Genomic DNA, 21,639 nt, shown 5'->3' on the forward strand with positions numbered 1-21,639 from the left:
GCGTTCTTTCCCTGACGGTGAGCAAAGGTTGGCGTCAGAGACATGACTAAGACATGGCTCAAGTCTCCTTTGGGCCCTGACCCCTAGTCGCCCAGAGGCTGGCTAAGCCACAGCTTTCCCCAGTCTCTGGTCCTTCTGGGTTAGAATGCAAATGCCCCTCTGCCTTGCTGCAGATACAGTCTGCCTTGCTCAGTAACCCAGGCCCAACTGCACCAGATGCTTCTATCTCGAGGCACCCAGGAAAACCATGGGCAGGAAGAGGACATCTAAGGCTACGGAAGACAGACTCAACGGTGAACCGATGGCATTTGCGGCGGCCAGCATCCCTTCTGTCTCCATGGCGCCCTCTCTTCGTCGCCCTTCAGTCCACAGCATCATCATTTCCACCCCATCAATTCCCAGTGTGGCATCCTAAGCCGTGTCGAGGGTCAGGGAAAGGAGGCAGACGCTCTGGCCCGGGGCTTCCGCATCCCTGGGATGATCATCCCATCTGCAGAGCGGAAGGGAGTTGTTCCCTAAGCACCTACATTTCAGAGTGGCTTACTGAGGTATGTGCTTATAAACTATCATAAGGCAGCTTTTCATAAGCAGTATGAACATTGAAGATTTTAGGAGGCTTGGGGTTGGAGATAATGACATGGTAAAATATTTACCTAAAGCACCTCCTAGTCCCACTACAGAGGAGCCAACTGTGATTCTCGAGCAGGGCTCACACGTGGAAGCTTAATGGCCGGAAGGGCGAGTTCCAGGCCAGCTCCACCAGTAGGGCGGAGGTGGCATCAATGGAAAAGGGACGCTCCCACTCAGCTTTGAGGTCATCTGTGACCCAGTTTAAACACTGCACTTCAAACAATGAAAGCCATTTAGAAGTCAGAATTATAAGGGGGCTGAGGAGGTGGGAGGGGTGGGGGGGGTGGGTACCGAACACAGAGATTGTGTCTTTTTCTTTGAAACCAGAAATTCAGGGCTGGGGAAGACAGCTGAGTGGGAGAGCCCATGCCTTGCACACTCAAGGTCCTGCCTCCATCCCTGGCACCGCCAGCAAGAGGGGAAGCATGGCCAGGAACTGACAGTGTGGGGGCACAAAGGAAGGAAGGAAGCAAGGAGGGAGAGAGAGAAGGAAGGAAGGGAGGGAGGGAGGGAAGGAAGGGAGGGAGGGAAGGGAGGATGGGATGGAGGGAGGGAGGGAGGGAAGGAAGGAAGGAAGGAAGGAAGGAAGGAAGGAAGGAAGGAAGGAAGGAAGGAAGGAAGGGAGGGAGGAGGGAGGGAGGGAGGGAGGGAGGGAGGGAGGGAGGGAGGGAGGGAGGGAGGGAAGGAGGGAGGGAAGGAAGGAAGGAGGGAGGGAGGGAGGGAGGGAGGGAGGGAGGGAGGGAGGGAAGGAAACAAACAACCTGTACTTCAACTGGAAAGCTGAGCTGTTTAGTTTTATACTGAAAACGAAGAGAATCCTTCAAGTTCCCCTCTCCAGAGGGCAGCTGGAGAGCACAGGTGGCAGCCCCACCTGTCAGTGGGCAATGCCCGTTGTGCTCAGTGCTCACACGCTGGGCTCTGCTTCATCCGGAAGACAAGTCCTTCGGTGCATGCTTTTCTGTGGGCTGCCACTACATCCCGGGCGCTCAAAGAGGGGGAAGAGGTTCATACGCCTAAACAAAGACAATGACCTTCACCTGAGACGCCAGCTAGGCCCCTGGAACAGGGAAGCAGAGCTGTGGGCCCGGCTTTGCGCGGTGACCGGTAAGTTCCATCTGCCCAACCCTCCTAGCGGAAAGGGGCTCCCGGGACAAAGCTCAGCCATGCGCACAGCCAAGGGTGGTCCTCGAGCCTTCAAAGATCAGAGTAAGACCAGAGGATGGAACTGGCTCCCAGGACTCCGGCTCCTGCCCCCTGGCCGCTGCGGGTGCTGGGAGGAAGCGTCCTCTGCGGGCTGTCCCTCACTCACAGGCTCCTCTGCACGCCGGCTGAGGCGAGCACAGTGCAGAGAGCATCCCGCCAGGGCAGGACAGAGTCACAGGAATGCTTCACACTACACAGGCTCACAGTTAACCCTGCAAGGATGAAACACAAGCCCTCAGGGCCACAGAAGGGAACAGATTCCAGGTGGAAACAGGCAGCAACCCTGTTTCCACCTGGAGATGCAGCCGCGAGCCGCTCTCCAGCTCTCTAAGAACTCAGGCTACATCAATACCCAGCCCCAGGCCTGCCTGCCAAGGAAGGAGACAGGGCTGAGGCAAGGAGCGGGTGACACTTCCAGGTGTTGTCCCAGCACCAACAGAGGACATCTGTTCCTGTCTCCTGCCCATCACCTCTGTCAGCAGGGTAACGGTGACATCTGACTGACGCCACAGGGTGGGGCAAGGACTGGGAGGACAAACGTCCTAAGAGAAGAAAATCGAGCTGTGCATTCCTCCTTTTATTCTTTTGAAACAGACGGTAATTTTACTTTACTTTTTCAGTGGGAGAGGGGTGTCAGGTTGAGTCACATCTAGCTACTCAAGTACTCCTGGTTCTGTGCTCAGGAATCACTCCTAGCAAAGCAGGGGTGGGAGGAAGGCGGGGAGGGACACTATTTGGTGCTGAGGACTGAACCCAGGTCCTGCAAAATAAACACCTTAACCCGTGAAGTATCTCTCTGGGCTCACTTGACTTTTGTAACAGGGAATGGATATAAACAAGAACACAGCTGGGGGCTACTTCAGTCAGAATCCTCTTCTCAGGACCCACACAGGAAGTGGTGCTACAGTTAGTCCCAGGACAGCTCTACAGAAGGGAAAAGAACCAGCTGCTGGAGACGTGCAGCTGATAACTCCGCACGCGGTTACCAGGACGGTTTCCGTGGAAGCTATGCCTGGCAGTGCGCTAAGGACAGGCAGGTGGCCCTGGAAAGGTATAAAACCTTCCTTTCCTGTAGGTAACAACTTCAAAGAGACCAGGTTGTATTTCTCAAAGAACTTCAGAAAACTACAAGGCTGAAGATTCATCAGACGGTATGAGAGATGGAGACTTCTCAAGCAGTTAGTTCTAGAACTTGTGCTGCCAGTCACAGAGAAAGGGGGGGTAGGGAGGAGCCCTGTTCTTTAAAGTGACCAGAGAGTGAGACATCAGCTTAGCCAGGAAAATTATTTTTTTTTTAATTTATTTATTTTTAATTAGAGAATCACCATGAGGGTACAGTTACAGATTTATACACTTTTGTGCTTATACTTCCCTCATACAAAGTTTGGGAACCCATCCCTTCACCAGTGCCCATTCTCCACCACCCGTAAACCCAGTGTCCCTCCCACCCTCCCCAATCCCATCTCCCCCCCACCCCACCCTGCCACTGTGGCAAGGCATTCCCTTCTGTTTTCTCTCTCTAATTAGCTGTTGTGGTTTGCAATAAAGGTGTTGAGTGGCCGCTGTGCTCAGTCTCTAGCCCTCATTCAGCCCGCAACTCCCTTCCCCCACATGGCCTTTGACTACAATGTAGTTGGTGATCGCTTCTCTGAGTTGACCTTTCCCCGGAACGTGAGGCCAGCCTCGAAGCCATGGAGTCAACCTCCTGGTACTTATTTCTACAGTTCTTGGGTGTTAGTCTCCCACTCTGTTATTCTATATACCATAGATGAGTGCAATCTTTCTATGTCTGTCTCTCTCTTTCTGACTCATTTCACTCAGCATGAAACTTTTCATGCCCATCCACTTGACTACAAAATTCTTGACCTCCTTTTTTCTAACAGCTGCATAGTATTCCATTGTATAGATGTACCAAAGTTTCCTCAACCAGTCATCCGTTCTGGGGCATTCGGGTAGCCAGGAAAATTATTAACACACTCCAGTACCCAGGGTAGTGCCCTTGGCCAGCACACACACAGAAGTTTCTGGAATTTCCTGAATGTGAGGTTCATCTGTGGAGTGAAGAACAAGCTGTGATTGTCTAAAAAGTCTCTAAACAGGGACCGGAAAGACTGGACAGCACGTAGGGAGCTTGCCTTGCACACGGCTGATTCAGGTTTGATCCCCGGCATCCCATATGGTCCCTGAACACCACCGGGAATAATTCCTGAGTGCAGAGCCAGGAGTAAAACCCTAGCACTGCTGGGTGTGACCCAAAACAAAACATCCCTGAACAAGAGAAAAGTCAACCTAATTCAAAAAATGGGGAGAAGAGATGAACAGAAACTTCTTTAAAGAAGATGTACCAATAGCCAGATAAGTATGGGAAAATACATCCTACGTCACTTACATCAGGGAAATGCAAATCAGAACAACACGAACTAGATCTCACACCAGTGAAACTGGCACACACAAAAACAGTTCTGGAGTGGATGTAGGAAAAGATGACCCCTCATCCACTGCTGGTGGGAATATCGAAGGGTTCAACTTTCGTTGGAAAAACAATATGGAAACTTCTCAAAAAAGTACGCATCGAGGGGCTAGAGCGACAGCACAGAGGGTAGGGCATTTGCCTTGCACGCGGCCGACCCGGGTTCAATTCCCAGCATCCCATATGGTCCCCTGAGCAACACCAGGAGTAATTCCTGAGTGCAGAGCCAGGAGTAACCCCTGTGCATCACCGGGTGTGACCAAAAAAGAAAAAAAAAAAAAGGTAAGCATCAAGCTTCCATATGATCCAGCAATTTCACTTTATGGCATCTGTCCCAAGGGTCCATAAACTCGGCTCAAAAAAGTCATCCAAATTCCTAAGTTTATTGCAGCGCTATTTACAAGAGCCAAAATCTGGAAACAACCCAAGTGTTCAAGGAACAACCCAACGTTCATGATTGGATAAAGAAACTATGGCATAGATACAATATCACTCACCTATGATAAAAAGAGAAACCATGCTACTTTCTGCTACATGGATGGAACTGGAGAGTATCATGCCAAGTGATGTCGGCCAGAAGGAGAGAGAATGGTCTCTCTCAACGTGGGATGGATAGAAGCACAGAACAGGAGTAAGTAACAAATGGCCAAACGCAACAGAATCTGAGAACTCGTCTTACAGAACTGAGCTTACCATGGCAGCGGAACTACAGGGTTAGGAGGCAGAGAGATTTCAGAAGGGGCGCTGAGTGGAAGGAACAAGTCACTCAGGTGGAGGATGTGGTACTTAAACATGTGCACATGCCTAGAACCCTACCCTTAATGGTATTCTAAGACTGGACCACCACTGTAGCACTATCATCCCATTGCTCATTGATTTGCTCGATCGGGCACCAGTAGCATCTCCATTGTGAGACTTGTTGTTACTGTTTCTGGCATATAGAATACACCATAAGTACCTTGCCAGGCTCTGCCGTTTGTGTGAGATACTCTTGGTAGCTTGCCAGGCTCTCCAAGTGGGGCGGAGAAATTGAACCTGGGTCGCCGCATGCAAGGCAAACGCCCTACTACTGTGTTCCAGCTATAAGACACGGTGACTAAAATTCTAAAAAAGTCTCTGGATTTGGCAATTAGGTCACTGCTGAAGAGAATGGTCTTCCCTGAGGGGAGACAGGAATAGAGGAAGGTGGTTCGGCTCTATCAAGGGGGCATTTATGGATGGCATTATGACCAACAGAGAATGATGGTAAGATCCCAGAGATGATCCCAGTGGGGCCCCTCTCCAGGGGCCAGAAGACGGTAGATAGAAGGCAAAGAAAGGCAGTGTGGGTTCACCTGTCATGGGAAACAGGTACAAGCACTCGAGGAACATTTTGGAAGTGAAGAGGATGAAGTGAGCTGCATGCATGCTACTGTCAGTGAGTGGGGACAGACTTCTCCAGTGCTCCAGTTTGTGTACTGAAAGTAGATAAAGGACCAAACATGATGACCTCTCAGTATCTGCATTGCAAACCATAATGCCCAAAAGTAGAGAGAGAGTATGGGGAATATTGTCTGCCATGGAGGCAGGGGGAGGGTGGGAAAGGTGGGGGTATACAAGGGATATTGGTGGTGGGGAATGTGCACTGGTGGAGGGATGGGATCGTTGTGTGAAAGCTTGTATCTCTCAGTGATTCAACAGAAAGAGAGAAAGAAAGAAAGAAAGAAAGAAAGAAAGAAAGAAAGAAAGAAAGAAAGAAAGAAAGAAAGAAAGAAAGAAAGAAAGAAAGAAAGAAAGAAAGAAAGAAAGAAAGAGAGAAGAGAGAGAGAAAGAGAGAAAGAAAGAGAGAAAGAGAGAAAGAGAGAAAAAGAAAGAAAGGAAGGAAGGAAGGAAGGAAGGAAGGAAGGAAGAAAGAAAGAAAGAAAGAAAGAAAGAAAGAAAGAAAGAAAGAAAGAAAGAAAGAAAGAAAGAAAGAAAGAAAGAAAGAAAGGAAGGAAGGAAGGAAGAAAGAAATTGTGCTCTAATCAGCTTCCTAAAAAAGTCCCCTCCTGACCTGCAAAGAGCAAGATGGAAATGCCTGTTGAAAGGGAAGAAAGGGCCGCCTGTGGGGACCTGTTATTTAGATTCTTTAATCACATTTAAAGACACCCTACCTCCGCCTCTGGCACCTCATGTCAAAAACTGCCAAGGTTTCCCTAGTGACCTATTTAAACTGGTGAGACTGCACCCTGGTTCACACCCTTCTTTGAGAGAAGGTGCAGCAGGGAGGGGCCGGAGCAGTAGCACAGTGGGTAGGGCCCTTGCCGTGCATGACACCAACTTGGGTTTGGTCCTCAGCACCGCACGTGTTCCCCTGGAGCCTGTCAGGAACCAGCCCTGAGCATCACTAGGTGTGCCCATCTGAAATTCCCTTCCAAAAAATGACTAGACACAGTCCCAGGTTTGATCCCTGGCATCTCGAATGGACCCCAAGCCCCATCTAGAGTGATCCTTGAGCACGGAGCCACAGGTGAGCACTGAGCACTGCTGGGTATTCTCCCCCCCCAAAAAAAAAATAAGAAAAGTGTGCATTATACTGAGTCAGAGAGAGCACAAAGATTAAAGTATATGCCCTGCATGCAGCTGACCCTGTTCAATCCCTGGCATCACATGGTGCTACCCCCCCCTCCACCCAACACCCCTCCCTCCCTCCCCAAGCACTGCTAGGTATAATCCTGGAGGCCCAGGCCCTAATCCTCGCACTGCAGGGCCCAAGCAGCACCGCATCCTCTACCCCCACACTGAACTGATGGCCCAACTTTCTGGGAAGCAGCAACAGCCCCCCGGGCCCCTGAGCACTGCTGGGAAGCAGCCCTCCCCAAAACAAGAGTCTGTTGTACTAAGTAGATATCTGAAGTGCTTTGAACCCAGAGCTTTCCACTTCTGCTTAGTTTCTGTGTGCACACCAACTCTCCCAGAATAATTTTTAAAAAGGTAGCGTGCGAGTCGGGACCCTTTGGAGCACTGTGACCATGCTGCCTTGTTTCACTTCGTATTCTACCTGAGGACTTCTGCATGTTTGCAATTAATTCTTAGAGTCTAATATATTTCAGGGGAGTGACAGGGGCCTGAGAGGGAAGGACCACCCTAGGGCTTACTCCTGGCTCTGCACTCAGGGATCACTCTGGCAGTGCTCAGAGCTCTGTGTGTGCTGCTGGGGTTAGAACTGAGAGTGGTCACATGCCAGGCGAGCGCCTTACTTCTGCACCATGTCCCCAATCCACAGCCCTGTAAATTTGTTTTTTCCTTCCTCCACACATTCTTCTCAATCATCAAATTCTTCCCAGTTCTACCTTCAAAATACACTCATAGAGGACAGAGGGTACAGCGGGTAGGGCGCTTGCCAATGCCCAGGACCGACCTGGGTTCAATCCTGGCATTCCATATGGTCCTCTGAGCACCGCCAGGAATAATTCCTGAGAGCAGAGCCAGGAGCAACCCCTGAGTATTATTGGGTGTGGACCAAAAAGCAAATTAAAAAAAAAAACACTCATAACTGGACCCTCTTTCATTACTGCCACCTCTGCTGTCACCTTCCATCTGGGCTAGCCTTTCCATGATTCTAGAATACCTCGTGCTCCTGGCATGCTCTGGGCCCACTAGGGTCAGACAGAGCAGGATGGGGATCAGTGCTGGGGACCAAACTCAGGACCTCACACATATACCCATATACTATACCCTACCCACATATCCCACCCCACAATGCCACTCTGTTTTGTGGGGCTACTCCTCAGGTGCAGGGGATTGAAACAGATCCGCTGTATGCAAGACAAATGCCATGCAGCATTTGATATATCCACTATATCATTCCCCTCCACCACTATTCCCACCCTCCACCCCGCCCACCCCCCAGAATACTACTCTTTATTTAAGTTCTTTTTTTTTTTTTAATTTTTCTCCACATTGGCAAAAGTTCTGAGGGAGCTTAAAGTTTTGTAAACAGTTTAACTATCCCTCTTTCCCACCCCCACACTCAAATTTACAAAGCAAAGGAGAGCAGGAGTCCCAATTTTTAATGGTACCCCGGAGCTCCTCGTGCTATTTTGATCACAAGTCTGTATCAGTCTCTGTACAGTCACTGTACATGTGAAGAGGGAGGTGGCAAGAAGGGAGAATGACGATCCCAAAGAATAAAAAAGAGAAGCCAAATATAACCACCCAAACCACTCTCAGAGCAACTCTGGCGTGACAGAAAGAAAAGGTGTCCCCTGAACCACTGCAAGGACTCTTAGCCTTAACAATCTTTCCCCCTGAGGCAGCTAGGGTGGCCTAATACTTAAATGTGACTGTGTTATTTCCAACATTAGTTGCCCTCAACATGCAATCTCAGCCCTGCTGCCTTCAGCCTCACCTCCCCAGTCAAGCTCAAAGGCTCGACTGTTCTTATTTCTTCCTTGCTGCCACCTTCTTCTTTACATTTTTTTTTCCTTTTGAGGCGTTATGATTTACAAAGTTATTCAGAACTGAGTTTGGGGAACTCAATGTTCCACACCAATCCCTTCACCAGTGTCCCCTTCCCTCGATCAATGTCCCTTTCCCTCCAACCCCAGCTGGCCTATACAGCAGGTACCTTTTTCTCATCTATAGGCCTGTAATTTATTTCCTCAAGCAAAGTCACCATATTCTCCTTAAAACTACACTTTTGTACCAAGCAAAAATTCTTGAAATCTTTCAGTTATAACTAATGCCCCCAAAGAGCACATTGCTGGGCTGGAGCGATAGCACAGTGGGTAGGGCATTTGCCTCGCATGCGGCCGACCCGGGTTCGATTCCCAGCATCCCATATGGTCCCCTGAGTGCATGAGCCAGGAATTAACCCCTGTGCATCACCAGGTGTGATCCAAAAAAAAAAGAGAGAGAGAAAAAAAAAAGAGTACATTGCTAGATTTTATTTAGAAGTAACATTATTTTTCCTATAGCCTTGCCAAGTCTTCTTCAGTCTCTACCAGGCAGGCTATGTTTCATGATTAATGCTAAATACAAGTGCTTCAGACTGCATGTTTACTTTCTTACTTTATTGAACTCATTAATTCTAGTTTTCAGTTATTTCTCTTATGTTGTCTGGTCATATAATTTATAATTAGAGATGAACTTCTCTCCTCAAAATTTAGTTCATGTTCTAAACTAAACTGAACTGTCCAAAACTGAACAGTTCTAAACTGAACCGTCCAAAGTTCAAAGGTTTGCAAACATATTAAAGAAGTAGTGTTAGAGACATTTTAGCCTAGTGCGTTAAGCTGTTTTGAATGATTGCTACCATCATGCTAAACGGATGTTATTTCTACTATAGATATTGGATTTTCTTTAAATTGTTTTTAACATTAGGATAATCATAGAGCTTTAATCTATTAATGGTGACCCATTCTAAATTCTTGTGATAAATTCTGATATTTATTTTAAAATGACTTCTAACTTTGTATTCTTAACATCTATACTCACAAGAAAGGCTAATCCCTAAATTCATTGTCTAATACGGCAGCCACCAGTCACCTATGGCTAACTGAGCACCTGAAATATGGCTGATCTAAACTGATGTGTGCTAAAAGTATAAAATGCAGACCTGATTTCAGGGGGAAAAAAAGTTAAATATATTAATGATAATTTACATCATATGAAATAGCAATATTTTGAGCAAACTTTATTAAGCAATATATAGTACAATTCCACCTGCTTCTTTTACTTTTTTTTTACAATATGAAAAATATTTTTTACAATGGAAAAATATGAAGCAGATATATGCATTCTACTGAGCAGTCCTGGTAAACTGTTTCATCTCTACGAAGCCTCTCAAGGTTAGTTTTATCTCTGAGAACCAACGGAGTTGGGTAGACCCATGCATCTGCTATAAAACGAGTTACGCAGGCCTTGAGAGCTTGAAAGGTTTTACCCAGTTTCAACTCCCCACAACCGTTTCTGAGAATTTTGTAAGTAACAAATCTGTTTTTGTACTATGTAAAGGATAAAGTCTTAAATGCTGGGGAGTCAGAAATGGATGACCTACATTAGATGCTAGACTGTAAGTTTTCAAACGTTACCTGGCTACCACACTTCATTTTCAGAAATCTCTCTGTGCCCTTCACCTTCTTTTAAGTGAACAAACAGAAAATGGTCCTTATCACATCTGAGGTTACTCCTACATCCCTGGCCTGGATCATTCCTGTGCCAGGTGTGGCGGGGGGGGAAGGGGGTGCTGGGGGGAGTAGCATCACAGGGTCACAGGCTCTGGGAATCACCATGCTAGACTAAAATCGAAGCCCTCCAAATGACACCATTTCAGATCTCAGTGTAAAAGAGCTGCCAGAGCGCCTCCCTTCCTGACTAGTTTTCACTGGGAAAGGTAACCAGCAGCTTTTGTTTTCTGTTTTGGAAGCTATGTGAAGAGTCTCCCCCTCTTTAAGGCTATCACACCTCCACACATGTGCTGAAGCTACCAGTAGGAAACGTCTTGGTTGCTCTCATTAGAGAATCACACTGACAGCAGAATCTGACCCGCCAGATGTCACATGACAGCAGAGCCTTGTCAGCCCGAGGACAGAGCAACGGAGAGTGAGTGTGGCAGTTGCAGGGGGGAGGGGAGGGAGGGGCTGAGGGGCTGAACAGTCAGCAGGGAGTGAAGGGCCAGCCTAGGGTCCACAGGTTCACTTTACAACGTTGCCTGGGAGGTGAGGCATGAATACATCCTTCCTTCAGCCTGCAACCCAAAGCTACTATTCCAGAGTTTTTTTTGTCTTTTCTAATTTTTTTTTTTTAAATATGAAGTTGATAACCACTTGGGTGCCACTCCTGGCTCCAAGCTCAGGGGCCTTAAACACATGAGTCCCTCACTTTCTTCATCTGTACAACAATGACCATGAGATCTCATTAAGAGTTTGAGAACTGAATAGGAGGATATCTAAAGCTACCAGAAAAGTGTCTGGCACATAAGTCAGCCTTCGAGAGCTATCCAATACCAATGAAAATAAGAGTCTATATTCCAGTATCATTAGCTTCTGACAAACACCCAGTGCAAGATCATTAATTAGCAAAGTCTCATCCACTAATAAGTGGCTTGGCATCCAGAAATCTAGTCATTATCAACTAAGGAACAGCAAGGAGTATAATCGTTAACACATAAAAAGGCACTGTGGCACCCTGACATTGCTGAATCACTCAATTATCATCAAAGGTGGAGTAAGTCCAGGTTGTACCCAATACTTCAGACAACACAACCATCACAGACCGTACCTGCAGACAGTTTCCCAGAGCTGCAGGGGAACTCCATGCCCTCCCCTGGTGCTTTCCCCACATTCCCAGTTCCGCAGCTGCCCGGGACTCTCTAAGCCCAGAGCATCCTTGTCGCCACTCAACCTACAAATGATCAGGTCACCTATGGCAGAGCCAGCCCGACCCCTGCCCCTCCCAGCCTTCCCTGCCACTCTACAGCCCCTGCCCGCTCCCAAAGGTAACCCAATGCTTCTCACTTGAGTATCTTGACGCACCTACCTCTGTAACTCAACATTTCTAAAAAAAAAGAAAAATGAAAACCCAAAATGTTGATGTTCTCACCCATTTATATTTCCTGGAGGAAACTAGGAGAGGGGAATAAATAGCAGGAGATCTCCAAGAGGTGGCATTGAGAATAGACACGTCGAAGAGCCTCAACCACGGGCAGAGGAGGAGAAATTTTTAGAGAGAACTGGTGAGGGGGTAGGGAAAAGGTAGCAAGCACGTATGTGGGGACCAAGGAAGGAAGAGGGAGATGACCTGGGGTTTTATCTGAGCAGAAGAACCTCTTTTTGCCTCTCGTTTCTCCTCTTCCAGAGAGCACTGTGCCTGAGCCCTTCGCCCTGCTCCTTTCCTCATCAGCTCTTCCCCAAGGACAGGGAAGGAGTGGAATCTGCAAGGCTACTGATGAGGGAGCCTGGGATGAGGGCTGTGGGATTAGTGGGAAGGGGACAAGCCCGATCCCTCTGGTCAGGTCCACACTCGGAGAGAACACCTTTCTGGCTAATCAGAATTACGCTGTAAACCAGGAAGCAGTGGGAGAGATAGAAGGGACACAAGACAGGGGAGGAGCTAGTCACAGACTGAGAAACCATGAGAATCCAGGCAACTTTTCTTTTTCTACAAAAAATGAGATTAAATTTTTTTAAAAATTCTCCACAGGCTCTAAGCAGCTGAGATACACTTCTATTAAGACCTATCTGCATGTTCGTTAACAAGTATTAATATCTAAACATGGTTATAAAGAGTCGAGGAACTTGACAAGATCAAAGGAACAAAAATCCCTCAAACAAATGAACTTGGCTGACCACAGACCACGCTTTTAAATCACGACCCTCAAAAAATAAGTCCTGGACACTTCAAAGAGGAAAAACTAACCGAGGGTCCTGGCACAGAAAGGCAACTTCATTCATGAAATGAGAGTTCCATCGAAATGTGATGTTTCTCCAAAAGAACAGGAAAGCTTTATGTTTGCAGATTGGGCAGAAAATTCTCCCTGAACCACCACTTTATTTCTATTTAAGAACGTTCTTATAATTTGTCTTATGTTTGTCGCATGAAAATTAATAGCAATTGAAGACCAGCATTCAGTTCAAACCTGTGTTTGTTCAATATGTAGGATTTTCTTTCCTTTGCAAAAAAAAAAAAAAAAAATGCATCAGGCATTTTTTTCCCCTTTGCATGATTTCTCCTCTAGGTTTTTAATTTCCTTTAGTTAAAAAAAAAAAAAAAGAAAAAAAATCAACTGTTTTTCTTTCTAACATTTTCAGTTCAAATAAACGGTTCCCAGTATCATTATATACCATAAATGTCAGTGAAAACAGTTATGTGATCTTCTCTGAACAGCAACCACAACAGCAACAACAAAGAAATGCTTTCCTCTTTTCCCCATGAATTGTTTGACATAAAATGGTGGCAACCCTCAGTAGAACTTCAAGGAGGTGGAGAGCAAGGTGCTGGCTCCCCGGCCTTGTCTCTGATTCCAAGCCCCAAATACCTTTGTCTGCTCACTGTCGGGGTCTTCAAGCCACGCGTAAGGGTCAGAGATTTTATGCCCATGGTAATCCTGGACCTGCGGAAGACAGAATATGGCATCAGATCATTAGTATTCCACTCCTGAATACGATGAAGAAATAGAAAAAGGATAATTCCAAAATAAAAACAACAACAACAAAAATTTGACACACTGGCACATCTGTCCCAAGTGCCCCAAGAACCAAGCTGGGGGTGTTCCAGAGGAGTCAAAGCACCATCGATGAGAAAACATGTTTTCACTGGAGATCGGAGGAGACAGAGAAAGGCTGTCGGGGCGGAGCAGAGCACCGCAGAGGGGCTGGCTGCGCGGGACCCACCATGCATGTGCTCAGCTTTCCAGTCCTGCCAGTGACCAGAAAATCACCTGAGAGTACACACAGAGACCATTTTAACCTTTCCGTCTAAGCTGCCTACAGGCAAGCTGCTCACATGTAGCATAAAAATTCTAACTGACATCAGCTGAAATAGCAGATAAACAATGCCAGAACCTTTCTTCCCCTTTGTATAGTCACTGTTCCTTTTTTCGTTGGGGAGATAGGAGGATGGGACACTCAGTGATGCTCAGGGCTTATTCCTGGCTCTTGTGTACTCAGAGATCACTCCTGACAGGCCTTGAGGCCCCGACGGGGTGCCAGGGATTGAATCCAGGTCAGCTACATGCAAGGCAAGTATCCTATCCACTGTATTATCTCTTCAGCTCCTCTCTTCCACTGTTTCGTGGGGCCAGGTGTGCCTCTTCCAAAAAAATTAATAAATAAAAAGAGGTACTTAGCCATCACCCAGAATACCCTCCCTGATAGTCAAGAAATAAACTTACAGTCTTCACATCAGGACTGAGCGAAAATCAGAGATCCCGTGGGGCACCGGCATCAAAGACAACCAGAGATCTCTGAAAAGCACCAATTCCCACACCTGGCCTAGGGGACTGAGTCTGAAAGACCAAGTGGGAACTAACATTCCCCAGTGACTGTACTTAAAGAAATTACCCAAAGAGAAAAATCATTACAAGACCTTTCCACGCAAGGGGCCGGAGAGACAGTCCAGCGGGTAGGGAATTTGCCTTGCCATCCGTGGCATCCCATATGGTTGGTCCCCTGAGCACCACCAGCAATAATTCCTAAGTGCACTAACCTAACCCTTGAGCATCACCAGGTGTGGTCAAAAAATAAAAAACAAACAAACAAAACCCTCTCCAACTTCATATTATCAGCATTAATCGCATTAACTGAAACCTCACTGACATGGTCTTTCCAATTAACTCTGTAAAGTTGATTGGAAAGGGTCAGGGAAATGGCTCAAAGGGCCAGAGCATGCACTTTGGACATGAGACCATTCCCAAGTCCACAGGGTCCCCCAAGCAAGTGGAGACAGCCTCGAGTTTGGCTGCATGCAAAGAAAACACCCTACCTGCTGCACTATAAGCTCTGGCCCGGGCTGAAGTTTCAATGACTCCTCCCTTTGTTCTATAATACCAGAAGGCACAGACTCTTCTCTAAGAACAGCAAGCATGCACCTGGAGAGAGGAAGCTCCGAGTGCTGCTTCTACTGCTGGGGAAAACACCAGTGTGAGCACAGTCTCACTGAACACCAGGTTCAAAGGACCAGGCTTTGCAAGGACCTTGCAGCTGCCCTCATCTGCAACCAGTTGCACAGACACCTGGAAGAATGAGAAGCTAACTGTGCAACACCCAGGAACTGATCTCATTTGCAACAACTGAGAGACAAACATTAGGAATCTAAGACCAGGCCTAAAACACTCCTGAGGAGTCCTCATAAAATAACATTCTTTCCATCCTTCCTCAAAAACCCTTCCTGAATCCTGGCTGATTGCTGCCACTGACTGAAAGCTTTCTATCATGTCTTCTCATCTGCAAGTCTTTTGCATTTTGCACGCTTTGACGTGGTATAAAATATGCTCCAAATAACCACCTCTTTCTAAACACACACACACACACACACACACACACACACACACACACACACACACACAAATCAGAAAATGTTTTAAGTTACGAAGGCTCTCCCAATCCAACCTTTTTTGGGGGCATGAAAGCTGGGCCGGGGTGGGAACTGAAAACAATCCCAATAATTTGTCCCCAAATACTCCTCGGAAGAGATGGATCAGATGCTTTTACAAATATTCCTCGATGATGATGATGTTACGAAAAATTAAACACATCCAGAGACTTAGTGGAAAAGATGAAACTGAAATGTTAGCTTTATGACTAAGTGAAGGTGTTGCCAGGCGCCAGACCCAAAGCCACGAACACACATTGAATATTCACACTGTTGTCCTGATGCTTAGAAGCCCTGGAAGGTTCGATGAAACCCACGCCCTGGATGACATTTGGCAGGGTGTGATGCAGAGAGGCTAATCCGGATAAAGACCCCTCTTTTGCTGTTTACCCAACAATCACAGTGAGCTAGCAAGCACAGTGCCAGAGACTTCAGACGCATCTCATCAGTTCCTCGAGATAAGGTTATTACTAATAGTTCTGCCAGACCACGAGACTGAAGCTAGAGAGCGAGAGCAATTTGCAAACGCAGATGGTTAGTAAGAGAAAAGCTGCCATCCACCCTAACAGTCGACCTCAAGCCCGAGGACTTAACTTCTGGTTCACAAGCTGGGCCAGGTGGCCCAGCCTGACGTAGACTCAGATCTCGGCTGGACCTCCACATGCTTCCCCTCCCCAGGTGGTTTACTCTGAGGGAAACCCACCCCCCTCTGAACCAGCATCACGGCCCAGACTGCACTCAGTGACTGACCAGGCATTTTAAGCCAGGACAAGAATGGGATTCCAGGACGATCCTACCATCAATCCCAGGGGCCAATGTTTCTTTCACAAAGCAAAAGCCTACAAATGGGTGGTCTCTGCCACATCCCCGAAACTCAAGCTGTGTAGAATCTGATGCTCTCCTTGGGTGAACAACCTACAAACCAGCCCTCATGGCCCCCAAGCTGCTTTAAAACTACAACTCAAATTAAGGCACTGCTGACTATCTAGGTTTCGCCTGTACTGACTTTGTAACAACTCAGCATAGAGCGCACCTGGCCATGCTTGCTTTTCTTCTTTTCATTCCCTGTCCCCCACGCAAGCTAACCCACCCATGAATGCTCTAGACACAGTGGCCTTCCTGCCATCCTGTAAGCAAATGCGAATCCAATTCCACCCGGTCCAGGCCTGCTTAACTAATGGCTTTATTTCTGTGACACAGAGGCCAGGAATACCCTTTTTACCTTAACCAAACGGCCAATTTCCAAGTTCAATTCACATATCCTCTATTCCCTTGGATATAAATTAATCCTATACAGTAGGTTCTCCTGTCATTCTGGAGAATCCAGACAGATTCTGTTTTGCTTTGAGGCCACACCTGGTGGTGCTCAGGGCTTACTCTGATTCTGCGATCAGCGATCAGTCCTCATGGGCTCGGCGGGCCTTATGGGTTACACCAGGGACTGAATCCAGGTCAACCACATGCAAACCGAGCACCCCACCCATTGTATTATCTCTGCAGTCCCGACAGATTCTTTTAACCTGTATGCCAGGTCTGAATTTCCTGACAGCAGCACCTCTGGAAATGGATAGTGGCAGAGCCCAGGAAGTGTCATGGTTTGCAAATTTCAGCTCCATAGGGAAGGGCTCTATCAACCAGGATGTCAAGGTCCTGTTTGGGAGACAGCCAGTCTAGGGCAGAAAGCTGCTCCCAGCTAGAGGGAATCTCCAAGATCTGCTGCAGAGACACACCCCTCCTAAAAATCTAGGCTACAGTTTGAAGAGAGGCCCAAAGCCAGGATTGAGCATCAGGACACGGAGAGAGGAAAGAGAGAGCCCATGACGTAGGCTATCGGGCTGGGATAATAATTATAACAAGGATCCCGAGACCTCAGTCCGGCAAAGACTGTCCTGTGGCCCTGAGGCTTCTGGTTCTCATCGTTTCTTGAGTGAATATTAGGAAGTAACTAGAGAACTGAAACTCACAGTGTGCCTTTCCCGAATTCCTGGCTCATCATTTCGATGACATATTCATAAAAATCTCCACTCAACCCCTTCAGGATTTACTAAACAGACGAGTGAACTGCAGGACTTCGGTACCCAGAGGAGAGAAAAAAGAAGCAGAAAGCATCCCCCTCAACCATCATACCCCTACTCCCCAAATCTAAAACTGAAATTATCATACCACATAATAATTTCTATTTTACCTATGGAAATGCACAGATCCTCAAGTACCCAAAGAGACTCCTCCCATGACCCAAGTCTGGCACTCTGCAGGCCTGGAGCATCGGCGGAGTGAAGGACTGAGGCTGGAGGGTCTCACTGAAGAAGCCAGGAAGTGGAGGTGAGCTAAGCCAGCCCTAAAATTTCATACATGGGAAAATAACCTAAGACAGGTATTTTCTTTTCTTTTCTTTTCTTTTTTTTTTTTTTTTTTTTTTGCTTTTTGGGTCACACCCGGCAATTGATGCACAGGGGTTACTTCTGGCTCTGCACTCAGGAATTACTCCTGGCAGTGCTCAGGGGACCATAGGGGATGCTGGGAATCAAACCCAGGTAGACCACATGCAAGGTAAACGCCCTACCTGCTGTGCTATTGCTCCAGCCCCAGGACAGGTATTTTCAAAGGGCATCCAAATACAAGATGACACAACCGGAGCTAGCTCTCCAGTCTCCAATAGGTGGAATTGCCTTCCACCCACGTACAAAGAAACCACACTCTTAACCACAAGTAGCAGTTGCAGAGGCTATTATATGATTGTGAAAAACAGCAAACAGACCAAGAAACCCAAGTGACCAGATGGCCCTGGGTTGGTCCAAGAGTGCCTCTGTGCCCCTTCAGTCTTAATGCTGAAGCCTCAACCCCCTTTACTCGAAAGAAAGGTGAGCTTTCAATTACAGACTTTTTGGGCAGAAGCTGGGTCAAACCCAACACACACACCTATGCTACACAAAAATATTTTCATTCTGATTTTCTAAGCAATCTGAGAAATTTGGCTGGTCCTAAGAGAACCATGCCCACAACATTTGGGTTCATTCCAGCTCTTAACACGCCAAATGAATTTTTTTACACTAAAAAAAAATGGGTGTTTGCCCAGAATTCTGCCCACCCGATCTCCAGTTACTTGATGTTCTCCTACAACTTAAGATAAATGGTGGCACAAATTTACAAGAAAGGTCATTCCTCTGCCTTCTAAAGCCTCCTAGTAAGTGCCATCAAGGAGCCTCCCCCGGGCTTCCGTGTGTTTGGGGAAAACTTGGGACGGCTCAGGCCACGCCGAGGAGGGATCTCGGCGGCTCCGCCTACCCCCACCGCCAGGTTAGTCCTGGCATCCTCCCTGCGGGGGGCGCCCCCCTCCAAGCCCAGCACCGGATGTAGGGCCGGGGTGGCTCCCCCAGAACACACCTTTTCCGAATGCAATGAATGAACTTCCACTCTAAGGCTTTTAAAAAAAAAATTTTTTTTTAAGCATGTGTTAAGTTGCAAAAGTTTGCTTTTGTCTCTCCCTGGGTTGCTTCCCGGGCACGCGGGCTCCTGCCACGCTATGTCAGTGAGGAGCCCGAGAGAAAGAAAGAAGAAAAAAACGCTCCGAGCGCCCACTCCTTTCTGCACGCGCGCTCCTCCCCGGGGCGTGTGCCCCGGCGGACCCGGCGGGCTCTCGGCGGCGGCGCGGCGGCGGCCACGCGTGGCCCTGGCTTGGCCGCCCGCGAGCAAAGCAGGGGGCGGCCACGGAGGTGGGGGGTGGGGGGCTCGGGCGGCGGCGCGGGAGGAGTCCCGCGCCCCCCTCCCCCAGCCCGCTTCTCCCAAACAAAGGCCGAGGGGGAGGGGAGGGACGCCCGGGGGTGGGGGGTGGGGGGGAGAGCGCTCCGGCGGGCGGACGGCCTGGGCGGGGGTGGGGTGGGGTGGGGGGCGGCCGAGCACGCGGCGCCCACCGGGCCAGGTGGCGCGGGAGGGCGGTGGCGAGGGCAGGGCTGTTACTCACGGAGCTCTCGTCGCGGTACACGTCGGGGTACTGGAAGGACAGCATGGCCAGGGGCGGACCGTGCGGGGCGCGGGGCTCCGGAGCAGGCGCGAGCGGGCCGGGCTGGGCGCGGGGCGAGGCGGGGGCCGAGCAGGGAGCGGCGGCGGCGGCGGCGGCGGCGGCGGCGGCGGCGGGCGCGGGGCTGTCGGCCGGGGCTGGGCACGAGCTGCTCGGCGGCGCGGCCGGGCTGGAGCAGGAAGCAGCTGTCGGCGCGGCCGAGAGCCCCTCCTCGGCGGGCGGGCCCAGCAGCGGCGGCGGCAGCAGCAAGAGGGAGCGGGGCTCCGTCTGCGGCGGAGCAACCTGGCTGGACAGCTCCCTCTGCAGTAGCGCCGGAGTGCAGCAACCTCCGGGCACCGCGGGCAGCGCCGCGCGCGCCGGCACCCCGCTCGCTCCCCCGCTCGCTCTGCAGCCGGGGCGCGACTCCGCCCGCACCCCACCCCGGGGCCTCGGCCCGCTGCACCCCAGGGCGCCGGCGCCGCCGCGTCGGAGCCTCGGGCTGGCTCCGAAAACCGTGGGTCGCCCGGACCGCCGCCGACGGGCCCCTCTGCTGCCGGGCCGGACCTCCGCCAAGCTCAGGCGGGACGCGCTCGGAGGTCGGGTCGCACGGCCCCCACCCCCGCCCTGCCACCCCCGACTCCCGCCTGCATCTTTCTGCTTGGCCTCCTTCTTCCGAAGCCTCGCCCTCCACTGGAGCCTCCCTCCAGGAGAATCCGCTGCAGAATTTGCCTACTTAAGGGGCGCAGGGGGAAATCTCATCTGCCCTTTCTTCCTGCCTTGGGGGAGCAAACCGAATAACTTCAGAGAGGTCAACGGGAGGAGATCCAATTCACTTGCACTAGAGCTAAAGGGAAAGACGGTTTATTTAGCTCCAGAGCTGAGAATGAAACGGTCCTGGTCCTGGGGTATCAGGGAGAGGGAGGGCTTCAAATTTAAAAAATTAAAAAAAAAAACTGCTCTTTTTAAAAAATTTTATTTATTTTCTTACGTTATTTCGGGAGAAATCGTTTTTTGAATTGGCCAAATCTGGGTAAATTAAGAAATCATGTAGATCTTAAGAAATTACCCAAATCTGGGTGTTCTTTTTGTTCTGTCGGTGTTTGATAGGGGGCCACGCCCTGCTGGAGCTCAGGGGCTATACTTTTGACTCAGTTCTGTTCTAGGGTTCGGGCTTCAAATCTGTATCTCCCACTAACGGTTCTTTCTTTGAGTTGTTGTTTCTGGGGAGCATCCTAAATCTGAATGAGCTTTATTTTATTATTTTTTTTTTTTTGGTTTTTGGGTCACACCCGGCGATGCACAGGGGTTACTCCTGGCTCTTCACTCAGGAATTACCCCTGGCGGTGCTCAGGGGACCATATGGGATGCTGGGATTAGAACCCGGGTCTGCTGCGTGCAAGGCAAATGCCCTACCCGCTGTGCTATCGCTCCAGCCCCTGAGCTTTATTTTTTTAAGTTTTGGGCCACACCCTGCCAGTGATCAGGTGCAGTGTGGGTTGGTGGGGAGGAGGTTTTAGGCCTTAGAGGTCCAGCATGATCAACACCAGCCTCCAGCATACCTGCAATTAACTTTCTGAGCTATTCCTGCACTCTGTGTATTTTTTCTGGGGCCACACCTGGTGGTGCTCAGTGTTTACTCCTGGCTCTGCACTCAGGGATCACTCCTAGAGCTGCTCCTGGAACTATATGACTATATGAGGTCCCGGGCATCCCACCCAGGTGTGCCACGCTGTGCAGGGCAAGCGCCCCACCCACTGTGCTGTCTTTCAATCCCCTCTACACTCTGTTCCCCAGCTTCATTATTGAATAGTAAGTTTCCCTCCACTCATGCAAGGTCACCATTAACCTTACTTCTAAGTAGACAACTGAAGAAAACTTGCTCTGGACATCTCTGTGAATGAACATTATTGGGGAGGCTGATTCTACACTTAGGAATCAGTTACCCCCATCTCCAGCAACTAATGTGGAGGCAAAGAGAATTTTGCCACACTCCAACTTTCAGGACAGAGGGGCTTCAGACGGCCAATATCCACTGTTGGCTGCCCCAGACTTGGAGGGAAGAAAATAATGGATGCTGCTGAGCTGGAAGAAAACAAACTCATCTCCCTTCCTCCCACCTCTTCTGAGTATTGAGCACTTGTGAGATTATGGAAAAAAGATGGGGAATCCATATGCCAACCAGGATCAATAAATGCGCCCTTGGCTGAGATTTACACCAGTTGGGAGTGGACTATAAAGGAGCGTAGGAAATCATGTGGGGGGATTCTGTGGATCCTACCAGTTCCTT

General features: G+C 49.0%; 1 protein-coding gene across 1 annotated transcript in view; it reads right to left on the reverse strand.

Moving 5' to 3' along the window:
* PREP (prolyl endopeptidase) overlaps positions 1–20,021 on the reverse strand; it is a 139,695-nt gene extending 119,674 nt beyond the window's left edge. Inside the window, exons 1-2 of the mRNA XM_055136906.1 lie at positions 19,317–20,021; positions 13,302–13,376 (exon numbers count right to left, since the gene is read on the reverse strand). Coding sequence (XP_054992881.1) covers positions 13,302–13,376; positions 19,317–19,361 — 120 coding nt within the window. The 5' untranslated portion in view covers positions 19,362–20,021. The remainder of the gene's footprint in view (positions 1–13,301; positions 13,377–19,316) is intronic.
* Positions 20,022–21,639: the final 1,618 nt, after the last annotated feature.

Source organism: Sorex araneus, chromosome 4, assembly GCF_027595985.1.
Source record: "Sorex araneus isolate mSorAra2 chromosome 4, mSorAra2.pri, whole genome shotgun sequence".
Taxonomy (NCBI): domain Eukaryota; kingdom Metazoa; phylum Chordata; class Mammalia; order Eulipotyphla; family Soricidae; genus Sorex; species Sorex araneus.